The sequence below is a fragment of the Drosophila eugracilis genome, unplaced genomic scaffold (genome assembly GCF_018153835.1).
Source record: "Drosophila eugracilis isolate 14026-0451.02 unplaced genomic scaffold, ASM1815383v1 contig_1765, whole genome shotgun sequence".
Lineage (NCBI taxonomy): Eukaryota > Metazoa > Arthropoda > Insecta > Diptera > Drosophilidae > Drosophila > Drosophila eugracilis.
This window is the reverse complement of record NW_024572605.1, coordinates 1,159,866-1,174,546: the sequence shown is the minus strand read 5'-3', so window position 1 is coordinate 1,174,546 and position 14,681 is coordinate 1,159,866. Positions and strand designations below refer to the sequence as shown.

The 14,681-nt window shown below is 44.0% G+C and overlaps 2 protein-coding genes across 2 annotated transcripts; one reads left to right on the top strand and one right to left on the bottom strand.

The window, feature by feature from the left end:
* Nucleotides 1-39: 39 nt before the first annotated feature.
* On the bottom strand, nucleotides 40-6,562 carry LOC108107319 (serine/threonine-protein kinase Genghis Khan). The gene is made up of 11 exons (XM_017214795.1): nucleotides 6,441-6,562; nucleotides 5,355-5,573; nucleotides 5,025-5,296; nucleotides 2,041-4,959; nucleotides 1,696-1,972; nucleotides 1,214-1,642; nucleotides 943-1,149; nucleotides 698-883; nucleotides 545-638; nucleotides 289-485; nucleotides 40-220 (listed from the first exon to the last, which is right to left on the bottom strand). The coding sequence occupies exons 1-11, from the start codon at nucleotides 6,466-6,468 to the stop codon at nucleotides 120-122; spliced, it is 4,929 nt and encodes a 1,642-aa protein (XP_017070284.1). The 5' UTR covers nucleotides 6,469-6,562; the 3' UTR covers nucleotides 40-119.
* Nucleotides 6,563-6,877: 315 nt separating this feature from the next.
* LOC108107302 (histone acetyltransferase KAT6A) lies at nucleotides 6,878-14,657 on the top strand. The gene is made up of 5 exons (XM_017214766.1): nucleotides 6,878-7,079; nucleotides 7,519-8,387; nucleotides 8,445-8,534; nucleotides 8,598-13,317; nucleotides 13,375-14,657. The coding sequence occupies exons 2-5, from the start codon at nucleotides 7,525-7,527 to the stop codon at nucleotides 14,563-14,565; spliced, it is 6,864 nt and encodes a 2,287-aa protein (XP_017070255.1). The 5' UTR covers nucleotides 6,878-7,079; nucleotides 7,519-7,524; the 3' UTR covers nucleotides 14,566-14,657.
* Nucleotides 14,658-14,681: the final 24 nt, after the last annotated feature.

Genomic DNA, 14,681 nt, shown 5'->3' with positions numbered 1-14,681 from the left:
GACTATTTGATATGCTTTGTAAAACCCACTGGATTGATATTCGAGAAATTAAATATGTTTATTACAAACAGTTATCTTAAAAAATCGAGTAAATTACATATGTAGAGATTTGACTGAAATTATTCGTTATTGCTTAAGCCGTCCATGAAAGACGATGCCATTGGACTGGGGGTTCTAGAGATTATATTATCATTGCCATAGTCATCAGAGTTTGCATCCACTGAAAGCACAATAAAACGTTTTTGAATTAGGTAAGCTCGCCACGTTCATGCAATACAAAATGCTTGCCTTGTTCTAGAAAATTTGATTTTCTAGTTTGGGGTATGGAACTCAGCGAATGTATTATTGGACTGCAGGCTTGATCGGCTGTTTCGAGCGTTGTTGGTAAGTCTAAGAGTCGTTGATTTTGAATGCCATCCCCCGGCCCCATATGAGAAATGTGATTGAAATTTGTCGGTGCTGATATCATCTTTGATCTGCGATCACTACAAGAATATTATGAGATTATGTATTGGCAGCGATAATAAGCTAACTATATGCTTACCTTTTGATGGTCTTGTTTATCTCTCTAATCGAGAATCTTCGCTTTATGCTCGGAAGTCCTTTTCGATTTCCCTCACGATATTGCAAAAGGCCCTCTTAAATTAAAAATGCATGTGTTTTGTTGCTCTCATAAATCGAGGAAGATGCAACTTACTTGTGTGAATATTGGACAGGTAAACAATCAGAGGGGTGTCATTGACTGAGGACAACACCACATTTCCCAGGTTATTTAAGGGAAGTGATTGTTTTAAACCAATCGATTGCACCCATTCAGCGGTTTGTGTATTGAAGATATCCAAATGAGTATCCGAAAACACCAGCAAATGACCATCACAAAATGCTAATAAATATAAACAGAATAATTAAAAATAGTCTTTGTAAATCTATATTATTACTCACTTATATACGTAGGAAAGGCTGGATACATTATTTCCCTATCCCGAGACTTTCGTCCCTGCAAGTCTACGTATATGGCCAAAGTTTGGAATACCAGTAAATACTCTCCAAAGTTGCCACCGCTGGGACACAAAATTTCAATAACCCTGACTGCGTCAACTCCGGAATAATTTAAAAATGCACATAACTGGTTTTCCGGGTGTACCAGAGCTATTCGAAAAAAGTATAGGAGTTATAATGGAAATATAGAAAAAAAAATCCATCCATTACTCACACATTGCAGTGGCTTCTCCACGCAGGAAGTAGGCGGTAAATCCACTTTGGTGAGCTACAACTAATCGCATATCGGACAGTATCTGCAGGTGCTGGGCCATATAGCCGATGGTGAATTCGCAAGTCTTCTGGTGCCTTGTGCGCGTTCTATTAATCTCGTAAACTACGATCTGTGTGTGGTTATTGGGCCGCTTTAGCGCGATAATAAAAGAATAGACTATATTAGGGAAACGGCGAATGATTCCAGTGCAAGCAGATATGCAGTTCTTAGATTCGATCACTTTGATCCATTCCACATCACTAGCCTCTAATGCCCTTATAGGTAATAAACGCAGATTGCGTTGCTTTCCACACAGAATAACGAGAATCTGTTCCTCTTCGATGTACCATAGCTGAAGAATCTTCTTGCTCTCTCCAATACGAGCGATTTCTGAAATAGGTTTACTTAGTTAAATGTTCTTCCTTATTGTACTGATTACTTACCGTACTGGTCTAAATTAATGTAAAACAAGCCGTCTTCGGTTCCCAACAAAATTTGATTTGGATATATAATGACAGAACACAATGCGTTTCTTATTAAAGACAAGGTATTGTCCAAAATCTCATTAACTTTAAATATAGCAGTATTTGGTAAGCTGTTTCGTTTCAATATTCGATGTAGTTCGCCCAGGGCAATAACCCACTTGGACTTTTCCGACTCGTTATCGGCCAACATAAGGGTGTTCAACGAGAGACCACCATCAATAAGGGCGGTTTTTATCTAAAAGGCAGGATGGAAAAGAAATTCATATTTAGTCTCAATAGATTTCACTATTACTCTATTTTTACCTTGAAAATACATGGCACATCTTTCTTGGCGGCATGAATAACGTCGCTTTCCCGCACACTCCCCACAGAGAATTCCGGATCCCTCATATCCAGCACTTGGGATACACTCACGCTGGGCAATGCACATCGATCGGGCGAAATGTCGTAGAGGAACAGTTTAAAATCGCAGACGACTACAAACTGCCGGATCCATCCCCGCTTGATGACGCCCGATTTTGGGACCTTTACGTAGCCTTCGTAGGCCGTGCCAATACCTCTGGTTGGATCGATACCCAAAGGACGCTTCGTCTGATCCATGGGCACGGGGCACGTGGTTGGAACCTTCTGACAGCAGATCGTATGACAGGCGAATCCACAGATCTCGCACACGACACCCTGTCGTGTGAGTCCCACCATCAGAGATGTACAGTGATTGCACTTTGTGGGGCTACTGAAAGTGCGCACTAAGAACTGATGAATTGCCGTATTGCCAGGCACTTTTTTTTGAGATTCCTTGAGCACCATGTCACTCTCCTCACGGGATAAATCGCTGACTGAGACTTCTTTCATGACTGAATGGTCCTTGCTATTTTTACCCGCATACTTTGGCTCATAATTAAAGAGCATGCCCGAATTGCCGGACTGGAAGAAATTAGGTGTACCGATAAAATTTTCGCCGGATTCATTGCCAAAACTCTCGGCGGAGTCTATAGTCTCCGAATTCTTTGACATGTCTCGGAAGAAAGCGCTGCTTAAACCATTATGAGTTGACTTGTTAAGGAACGATTCTGAGTATTCTAAGCCTCCCTTCTGCAAGTCCCGTAGCTCGGTTTCCTTCTTTTGAAAATCGTGCAGAATGGAATCATATCGTTTCTTGTAGTCCCGCACCTCTTTCTGTGTGGATATGAGGTCCGATCTGGTTTGACTCAGCTCGTCTGATATCAGTGCCTTGGCCTGAATTTCTCTTTGCAGAGCACTCTGCAGGTTCAGCAGCTCCATCTTGTCCAACTTCTGGGAACGACGATTCCGCCAGTTTTTATTATCAACGCCATTGTTGTTAAAGGTTCCCACATGCTTGAGATACTCTAACTCCTCTGTCATTTTGGTGGCCAAAGCCTGCAAGTATCCCCGAGCATCCTTTTCATCGGACACCCATTGAATAATTTCAGCCATTTGCCGCTCCCAAAGAGTAATGGCCTCCCGCTTCATCCGCAGCTCCTTGAAGATCTCATCGTCCTCGGCTTGTAGTTCTTTGAGGCTTTTCGACTTAAGGTTCACTTCGGAGCTTAACCTTTGCTTTTCCTCGAACCACGAAGTCTTCTCCAAATCATGCTGCTTCTTTAATTCTAAGAGAGTTTCGGCCGAATCGGTAATTGACTCCAATTGAGTGTACTTAAGCCTGTCCTGTGTTTGCTGCAACTCCTTGGTGAGTTCCAAATTTGAGTTCTCTAACTCGCTGAACTGTTCCCGTAGCGTTTCTAACTCCATATTGTGACGCGTCTGCTGGTGACTTAGCTTTTCCGAGAACTGCAGCTCTAGTCTTTCGATCTCGTATGACGACATCTCGGATGAAATGCTGAGTGGCAGAGTTGTCTCCACACTGGATGATCCTTTTCGCAGCTCCAACTGCAGCTGTCTGCAGCAATCCTCTGCGTGCTCTCGCAGCTTCTTTTCTTTGGCAGCCTCGATGACGGCGTCCTCGATGTGCAGCTCCAATTCCCGACGCGTTTTGTCCGACTTTCTCAGTTCGTTTCGCAAGCTGTCGTTTTTTTGCATGGCTCCATCGAGCTCCTCCTCTTTATCCCTAACTTGCCGAGAAAGCTTCTGCTTCTGATTACGCAGCTCGGATAGTTTCTCTGTAACCTCAGAGTACTCCATCATTGCGATGTTTCGTTGAGATATGGCGTCCTGAAGCTCAGAGTCTTGAGCTTTGAGCCGTTCATAAATCTCACTATGTTGCTTTGTCAATTCGATCTTTTCCTGTTTTAAGGCCGCTAGTTGATCGTTAAGGCCCTTAACCTGTTTCTCCTGAACTGAGTCCACCGAAGCCTCCGAGTTGTTACTCGGCATGATGGCCTGCTGCGGACTGCTTATGGTATCCAATGTATCATCTCCAAAGCCCGAGCTCTGATTCTTTTTTGTGTCTAACGTGGAGCTGCTGCTCAGTGAGAATGTAAAACCTATAAATGGTAAGTGGAATCCAGAAAACGCGGGATTGGCTGACGGCGGGATGGAGTCTGTTAAGCGAACGTCATTGTCGTCAACATCAAAGTTTGAAGTGTCCGTAGGACTCGACACTTCCGGCACATACGGTGCAGGCCCCTGCCTTATGTTCTTCCAATCGATCCCAACAAACCAAGGGTGATCCATGAAATCTTGGATACCGTTTTGTCCAAGCCGATTTTCCGGTATACATATCAATTTGCAGAGCAAATCTTGTGATGTCTCCGATAATTTGTAATTGATCGTTTCTTGTGACGGTAAATTAAAGCAGTTTTGATGATTCATGATTTTGCCATAGGTTTCTACCAAACTCTCTGCGTAGAAGGGAGTCTCTCCGTACAGCATTTCGTACATACACACTCCGAGAGACCACCAATCGCACTCTGTTCCGTAGCGCCCCTTTCCGTCCTCCATGGCCCGCAATATTTCCGGGGAAATGTAGTCGGGCGTGCCCACAGCCACGTTGGACTGAACGGTGCCATCTTTGTCCAGTCGTAGGCAGGATCCGAAGTCTGCTAGCCGCACATGGCCTCGTTTATCCAGTAAGACATTATCCGGCTTAATGTCTCTATGAACGTACCTGATCTGGTGAATACTGTTTATGGCCAATATCATCTCTGTAATGTAGAACTTGGCCATGTCTTCGGGGAGCTTGTCCTCGAATTTACTCAGTAGCGTAAGTAGGTCTCCGCCGCAGTAATAGTCCATTACAAGATACTGAAATGAGAACATTTTTGAATCTCCAGGGTATAATACGGAATGCGCGGCTTATATTTACACACCAGGTTAATATTGTCTTGAAAGGCGTAGTGCAGGTTGGTTATCCATTGCCGGTCCCCAAAAACCAGAACATCGCGCTCTTCCCGAAAGCAGGCAGTTTCAGCCCTCTTCAGCATCTCCCATTTGTTCAGTATTTTCATGGCATATACTTTTTCAGTGGATATCATCTGGACCACGCAGACTTCTCCAAAGGCTCCACGCCCGATAATTTTGAGTATGTCAAAATCATCACGGCTAAGTCTAAGTTTTCGCACAATATGTACGAATGGTTTGGCTAAGGTAAAGAAACTTTGTAATAGTTGTATTATGTATTTCATAGTTATCATATTTACATAGTTTAAGGAAATCAGAGACCCCCTTTTCTCTGCGCAGAGAAGAGTTACTGCATTCGTCATAGAGCACAATGAAGGTGTCCAGTAGATAATCCAACGAAAACTGGTGCCCTTCCGTGTCCTCGCCGAACTCGGCTGCCCATTTCTGTTCGCTTGTTGTGTCACTAAGAATATATTTTAGAAATGTGAGCCTTTTTTTGCAGCTTCCTGTGGTTATATCTGAAATAATAGAATTGTGTTCTTGAGTCACTGGGAGAAATTATGTTAAATTAAAAATTAATAAAACGCTACCAAATTTATAATAGACAGATTTAATAAGGCCTTTAAAGAAAACTCCACTTAAAAAAATACTAAACTTATAACAATGAGAACTTAGGGTCACCTAATTAGCACTACAAAGAATAAATATCCTGAGTATAAAGCACTTAGGGACATGTCCTTCTTTGCTCAAGATCGTTATTGTTATATTACCCTAAAAAGAATACCAACACATGCATTGCAAATATTTGCAAGCTCCGCAGTAATGCCGCACCCACTGACGTCGTAATCACCTGGCTCCTTCCAACTTAAAAATGTGGCTCGGGGGGCAAAAAATCAGCTCAAACGGGTGGGTTATTATGGAGATGCAGACCGAAACGGAAACGCAGACCCAGTCTTACATACTTTCTTAAACAATTGATTGGACTGGAGTACAGTGGTCTAAAATAGAAAACCGTCCACAACAAAGCCAAATAATTTCCACTATTGACAATACATAGTTTTTTAAGTATTTCCTATTGGCTACCATTATTTACAATTCATATTCGGGCCATTTCGATTTTTCAAATATGTATGCGGGGTATTACATATGTATTGGGCCGACCCCCCGTACAGGAGGATATATTAAGTTCAAATCCATACATCCATATATTGTAGAATGTACACGTCCGTGTGTTTGTTTGTTCTTCCGCATAGATATAAATAAATTATTGTTTATATGCATATGTATGTGTATTTGACAAAAGTGCGAAAAAACAAATGGTCAACAAACAAATAAACACAATCGTATACTCCTTGATTTTGTTGTCACTAAATCGCAAATATTACCACTGATTTCGGAAGATTCGTATTCCATTTTGGTTTTTACTTTGTTCGGACTAAATCATATTTATTTTATCAAAAATAGTGCAAAATGAAAAGCCGAACTGTTGTCGAATTGGAGTGCTCCTCCGTCGTTTGGGAAAATAATATGACCTTTCCCTGTGTAAGAATCTATCCTAAAACACTATAAATGTTAGTCGTATTTATGAATTCAGGAAGAGCAGCCACACTGCTCTAATCAGCTGATCTGATAAAAACTTAATTAAAAAACTTTATTCTGGTAATCAAATTTCTTAATTAAAAATAAAAAATAATAAACCGTTAATAAAAAAAAAATAAAAATACATATATTCATTTTGTTTTAGCGTGGCAGCGTTGTTGTTCCATTCCGCTGTTCTCAAATGTACCAATTCGGCATTTGGTATAGTCGCGTTTTTGTTGTGGGAAAGTGTAGATAGGGCCTTAATAAAGCCTTCTAATACTCAGTAGCGATCAAACTTCATTGCAAAATTAATATTTGTTATTGTTTCTAAGATATTAAATGTCTACAGATGCGTCCGTGGATAAACCCTAACGCGGTGTTTAGTTATATTCGCAGTTCGTAATATATTCGAGCTTACTTTTGCCGCAATATAAGTAATAAACGTATGTACATACCAGCGTACTGGCTTGCATATGTATCCGAATATGTGTGTATGCTGTAGAATAGTTTTGTAAAGTGAACATATACTTACCTATAAAATGGGACAGTTTTGGGGGCCTACTCGGATTGCTTGAATCGAACTCTGGTTGAAAATCGAGTATTTCTCCGCATTTACATGTGTAAAATGGAAAGACTCCGTGTGCCGGAGTGCAATTTCACATTGCCATTCAAGCGAATTACCAAGAGCGTACGACATTTTTTTTTTACAAAAATAAAATGCTTTTGGAGATAAAAAGATACTCTGCATCCAACAGATGCAATCTTCCTTTTTAAAAGTTGCAAATATTATTTTAGTGATAATCATATTTCATAAAAAAATAACTCAAAAAAAAATAAGTAAAGTTCTTTACATTACCTTGATCAATTTGCCATACATTTCAGTAAGCCATGATGAGGGAATCGGCTCACGATATAAACATGGACACCTGGAAGCAATGGATCCTTGAAGCTATTTCGAAGATCAGGTCCCAGAAGCAAAGGCCATCAGTGCAGAGAATTTGCCAAGCAATTGGTACCCATCACAAGTTCCACGAGGACATTGTGGCCGAAAAACTGGAAAAGGCCGTTGAATCGGGAGCTGTAATCAAGGTTTATAATAAGGGGCTGCACTCCTACAAGGCGCCTATGGCCAAGCGTCGCATCAAGGTTGACAAGAACACCAATCTGTACAAGCTAGTGGCAAAGGCAGTTCACGATCTCGGTGAATGCGAGGGATCCACCATTAAGAGTATTGAGAACTACATTCAAAAGTTCAACTGTATCGATCTTTCACCAAATGTGGACTTCAAGGCCGTCATTAAGGCATCCATCAAAAAAGCCGTGGATGCCGGCTTTCTGATCCAAGAGGGAAAGTTATATAAAAAGGGTAAATCTTTGACTACACCGCGGAAATGCGCCCCTGCTTCCGATGTGGTCATAAAAGGGGAGGAGAGCTGTACGCACTGCTCGGGCAACTCGCAGAAGAACCTCAATGGAATACCAGAACCATTAAGCTCCTGCAAACAGTGCGGGATCTCCCTGCACACCACTTGCGCGAATATCGCCGGCAGGTGCAAGTCACAATCCTACGTTCTGCTCTACATGCTCGTCACCAAGGGCACGAACTGGGACTGCCAAAACTGCGCAGATTGCGCTGTTTGTAAGATGCGTAACAGGGGGCCATGCCTGCTGCAGTGCTTTGTGTGCAAGGACCACTTTCACTTAACGTGCCTTGACACAATTCCAGACAAGAAGCCCAAGCATCCATACAGGTGAGACTGCAAGGTTCGCACAACTAAAGCTTTATAAAAGTTGCAATCTCTTTTTAGGTGCAAAACATGTTCAAAGCAAAGCTTAGATAATCCAAAGTTGGTTAAAAAGGATAATACCAGAATCAAAATGGAGATTAGCAATGAGAGGTACTTTCAAATACATTTAAACTCAACGAAATAATATATATAAATAAAAACTTCTTATTTTAGAATAACCCCCTCTGATAAGTACGGCTCGAACAGACGGCAAACTATCAAAAAGGAGGGAAACATCGAGAGTCCTTCGACCTCAAAGCTTTGTGTTTACAATGATGGCAATGGACAAAGGAGAAAAATGCCTACCAGCCTGAACTCTAGAAAACTCAACCACAGTGAGGATCAGTTTGAGTTTCCTGGCAAGCAGAAAAGGTCGCAAATATTACAGGGAGGTTACTTGGCTAGCCAGGAAACGCGAAAGCGAACCTTTTCTGATCTGTCCTCCACGAGCTCATCTAGCGAAAGTGAAGATGATGACGATGAGGATGACGACAGAAACAGGAACGGCGATGACAACGATCAGGACGAGAGTACATCCTCGGATTCGTGTACTTCATCGAGCTCAGATTCGGATTCCAGCGAGAGTTCCAGCGACAGTTCCGAGTGCGATGACGAGAACGACGAGGAGGACTACGACACCGATCGCAGCACACTAAAAGGAAAGATCTTCGAGAATGAAAAGCAGAGTTGCGCTAAACTTAACACCGACGACATTCTAGGCTCTCCGCACAACAATGAGGTGGCTAGTGAGAACTGGGGCTTCGCTGCTGTGGCAAAAAATCCCATTGACATATTTGTAAAATCAAAAAATAACACCAAAAGCATTGGTTACACCAAGCAAGTTGGAAGCACGTTTAGCACTTCCCCGGCTACGAGTCGAACGCAAAAGACCGCTCCAGTAGCTTCGTCCACTCCAGATAAAAGTTCCACATCCATTAGCGGTATGTCTATTAGAAGACAGACCGCAAATGGACAGAAGAAGAAGATTGTTCCCATGAAAAGTATGCCCCTCGAAGCGGGCAAGTCGTACGAAAAGTGCGAGGATGACATTCCGTATTTAACAGAGGAAACAGTTATGAAAGTTCAATTGTTGGAGGAGATAGAACGGAGCAGAGAAACCCACAGTGAGACTGATGGAAAACCAGAAACAAATAACGACGAAGATGTGCCTGGGGAAACAAAACGTGCCAATCCCTTCGAGAATCAGCCACTACCGCCTGGTGTTACTGCCACAGATGTGGAATTATATCAAGAGGTTCTCCACAAGGCCGTAGTTCAAATGTCCAACAACCACATCGAGAAGGTTAATGATATAAACCTAAAACCCGGACAGAACACCCAGAGTCCCAAGTCGATTCAAATTGGAAAATGGGACATTGAAACTTGGTACTCCAGTCCCTTTCCTCAAGAGTACGCCAGGCTATTGAAATTGTTTTTGTGCGAATTCTGCCTTAAATACACGAAGAGTCGTTCGGTACTGGATAGGCATCAAAACAAGTGCATTTGGAAGCAGCCGCCGGGTACTGAAATATTCAGACAAGGAAACATATCGGTATTCGAGGTGGATGGCAACGTTAACAAGATATATTGCCAAAATTTGTGCCTGTTGGCCAAATTCTTTTTGGACCACAAAACGTTATATTACGACGTGGAACCTTTTCTATTTTATATTTTGACTAAGAATGATCAAAGCGGATGCCATCTGGTTGGTTACTTCTCAAAGGAAAAGCACTGTACTCAAAAGTACAACGTGTCCTGCATCCTGACGATGCCGCAATACCAGAGGCAAGGATATGGACGGTTTCTTATTGATTTCAGTTATCTGCTGAGTCGTGAGGAGGGACAGTTGGGCACTCCGGAAAAACCTCTATCTGACCTCGGACGTCTTTCTTACTTTTCATACTGGAAATCAGTTGTGTTGGAGTACTTGTACAAGTATCGCAACCACACCAAAATAACCTTTAAGGATATAGCCATTAAGACGGGTCTTGCTATTTCTGACATTGCCTTGGCCTTTGAATTATTAAACTTTATTAAGCTAAGAAAAAACGATGGCGACATAAGATATCAGATTAATGTGAAAATCGACTGGAAGAAAGTTGTGGCTCACCATAACAAAATGGCTAACAGCAAAACTCGAATAATCATAGAAGCAGACTGCTTGAGATGGAGTCCATTACTATCGGTGTCGAAATTACCCAACATAATCAAGCCAATTTCCAATCGGGAATATTTAAACAACCAAATTGAGAAAAAATGTGATTTTAAGGAAATTTCTGAAGACAACAAAATAAGCTCAAAGCAAAGTGTTTCTAGTGCCCCGAATTCGAGTCGAGAAAGTCCCGAAAGAAAGAATCGGGGGCCCAGCTCCGAAAAATTTGTTGACGAGAGAGAAATCCAGCGAAAACGTGCATGCCCAGAAGAGTTCTTAAAATCAGCTCCGAATGAGGCCAAAAAATGCAAGATGTCTGCAACACAGCCTGCACTTGAGGACCAGTCCCTTGGCGAGCTGTCCGACTCATCGGATTGCAAATCTTCTAAGGAACTTTCGGAGCAGTTGACGAAAAGAGCTCAAAGGCTGGCCAAACGCAACGACCTAATCCCCCACACCAACAAAAGAAAGCATTTCGACCGGCCGCTTGAAAACAATGCGACTTTAGCCGACGAGAGTCTTCCGGTTAAAAGCCAATCTGAAATTTTGGAACCCGATTATGGCCCCAAATTGGAGGAAACTGCTGTCAAGGAGATCTGCAAGAATGTTTCGGAAAAGGAGCATGTCGACAAACCGGTCAACATTGTACCCAAACTGCGAGGTAAGCAGTCCAATGGAAAACGCTCTGAGGAATCGCAGTTCAATGGCACTAATCCATCAGAGCCTGTCAAAGCTGCGTCTATCAGTCCAGCCAAGGAAACCCCTAAGGAGCTAGTTAGGGTGCCGAAAACTGAAACTGCAGAGAAAAACCAAGAATCGGCAAAGAACGAGGGCGAAGCCAACAGTGTGAGCGACCAAGTTTTGGATGCAGTGGCTAAGAAAACGAAGAAAACTTTGTTTTCCGATGTAACGTCCTACAACTCTGATGATGTGAAGTATAAAGCTCTGGATAAGGCAACAGTGAATAGCCTTGATCCGAAAGAAAGTCCAAACGATGCTATCATAAAGGAGGTTAAACCCATTGAAGTGCCTGATCCCAAGCCTAAGCCGCAGACTCCCGAAAAACCGGAACATGATGCAGCGCCCGTTTTGCAGCAGGTAAATGCTCCTCCTGTTGTTGATACGGAAAAATTTACAAATTCCGAGAATGATAAGAAACTAGAGTTGGACGTGAACTATTTAAAGTTTTCGCCTGACTCAGCACCCATTCCGCCAGCGGTGCCCTTTCAAAAGCCACTGCCCGAAGCTAAGGAAGTCACGCCCGCACAACCTAGTGAGATTCAACAAAAGTTACCAGAAGTGGAAAGGGTGAAAAGAGTCGAAAACTCTGTGTCCAATCCACCATCAAACCGTACTGAGGTTCCATCCCTTGTTGAGCAACCAGTTCCACAGACGGTACAGCCCGCCCCGGAAAAAGTAGAACATCCGATGGTCAAGGAAAATTCCGACATAAAAGAGAAGGCGATTAAAAAATCTGTACCGGAGGTACCAGTTGTAAAGCCGGAAATCAACAGCGGCGAAAAGAAATTCGATCCCAGCAAAGTGAAAGCTGCACCCGAAAAGGAGGTTATTAAATCAGACCAACAACTGGTGCAAGTCAAGGAGGAGGAAAAGACGAATGTAAGGGCGCCCTCGGCTCCCATTCCCATTCGTGACAAGAACCTACTGAAGGGCAACGAACATGCCCAGTTGCAGAACTCCATTCCCTCCCAGTTTCAGATCAATCAAATGCCTAACTATCACACTTCGCAGTACTGGCAGTGGGAGTACTACGGCTATAATCTTTCGCACTTAGACGCTGCATCACAAAAAGGACAGAAGCAGTTCCATAAAGACCTAGCCACGACAATGGCCTACACGCACAACTTTACGCAAAACCTTTATCAGTCCGCCAACCTGGCCATGCAACACCACCATCACCAGATGCAACAGACCAAGGAGAAGCACAAGGTGGAACGCAAGAATAGTGGCAAGAAGGAGGAGCAGACCAAGGTGTTGTCCAGTGTCAATGTGGTCAGCAATGCCCGCGAGGATGCACATGTCCAGCACTGCAACGAGTACGCGTCCAACAACCAGGCGGCAATCTACAATCAAAAATGCGCTTCTCAACAGAAGCAGGCGCAACAAATGAAGTCCCTGGCCAATGTCCAGAATCCAGTACCACGACAGACTAACCCCAACCCTGCTGACTCGACTATTCTGATGCCTAATGCAGTGAATTCGCAGACTGGAAGTGTCTCTGCAAAGCAAAAAGTCGAGCATGGCGTCAATTCAACTTCGGTCATTTCGCGCGAGGGAAAGCTTAATAAGATTGGACATCCCAATATTCACGCCGCCGCCCAGCATGCCAATCTTCAAGGGGGCGGTGGCCAATCCGACGTCAATCCGAATATGGTGTACAACACGGAGTCCTCGACTAACTCGGCTATGCAGCACTATGATTGCGGAATCAGTGCGCAAATAAACATGGACTCGCCAGCCAACATTGGCACCGCTATCGCCCACGGTTCCCAGGAAATTGCAGCGGGGTCAAATGTTCACATGCATCCACCCCACAGGCAGTTTTCTGACTGTTCCATGCAGAACCAACCAGTCACCACGCCCATGCACATGTCCATCCAGAACTCCCATATGCAGCAGCAGAGTAACCTGAATATGAATCTGGCCCCGGAAGGTTCGGCGAACATCAATCTTTTAAACAATCCGCAGCACCAGCATCAAAGCAGAAAATTGAACACCCAGGTAATTCATCTCCTATATTTCTTTTATGTAATAATTAATGTTTCTTTAATTTTTTAGGCGGATATCGCAGTTAGTTCACCGACACCTTCTCATAGAGCCACCACCCCCAAGCAAATCCGCAGCGGAAATGCCCAGCAACGTGACGCAAAAAACGCAGCGCCAGCGACAACCACAACCAATACTCATCATCAGATTCCCCAGGGTGGAGCAACGACAAACATTTCCAAGTCGCATCACGACTCCTTGCACAACCTGCAGTTTTCGCAGCATGGACACCAGCAAAATATGCAGCCCATCGATTACGTGCCCATTCCACAAATCAGTCAGAACTTCTCCTCGAATCCTTCGAACTACGACATTGTTGGCATGCCAGCGGTGATCCAGCAGCGGATGTCACTCAATAGTTCCGTGCACTCGCTGGCCAACACCCACCAGCGTATCGAGCAACCCTCTTCGGCGTGTGCGGTTAACAATTTCTACTTGCAAAACAATATGCCGACTGCCGAGAATACGCCGCGGGTGCCGGTGTCTAGTTCGCTGGGTGGTCCACCATCGGCGGGCAACAATGACCAGCGACAGGCGGGGCAGGATTCAATTACCGCAGCTAATAGCACCGGTGCAACAGCTTCTTTGGCTGGAAATCTGTGCAGTCTGACCAAATTGCAACAGCTTACCAACTGCTTGGAGAGCCAGCCGTGCAACACATCACCAGGAGCGCAGGTGAACCTGGCCCCCTCACCTCACCATCCCCTTCCGCCGAACTCGATGACACCGCCGCCACATCTGCTGATGCAGAACAGGAACATTTCCACGCCGCCAAACATGCTGCAGGCGCAAGTGACTCCTTTGCAGTACAAGTACTATCCCGGCAACATGAACATCCCGCCCATCACGTCGGCGCAGAACACGAGCCGGAACACCCGCAACACCCCCTCGGCCCCGGTTCAGCACACCTCGACACCTATGGGAAGCGGAAATAACCGGACCGCAAATGTACACCTCACTCCGAATTTGATGGCTCCCTATGGGGCCATCAACAGCTACCGAATGTCGCCGCAACAGTCCCCGCCCACTGGAAGCTACAGCTCGGGGAGCGAATACCCCAACTCGCAGATTCCGATGCAGATGATGAATATGCAATCTCAGTACCAGGATGCCTGCGTGCTGCAGCGAGGCACTCCAGCTAATGCGATGTACCCCACGTATTCCCCCTACTTACCTCTGAACGGTTCTATTCGCAGATCATAGATGCGCACATTTTATATGTTATTGTATTGAGTATGATTGTATAAAAATGTGTGCTGTAAATAAATATATATTACGTCAATTTAACAACTCAATCAGACAATTTTATGAACAAAAGC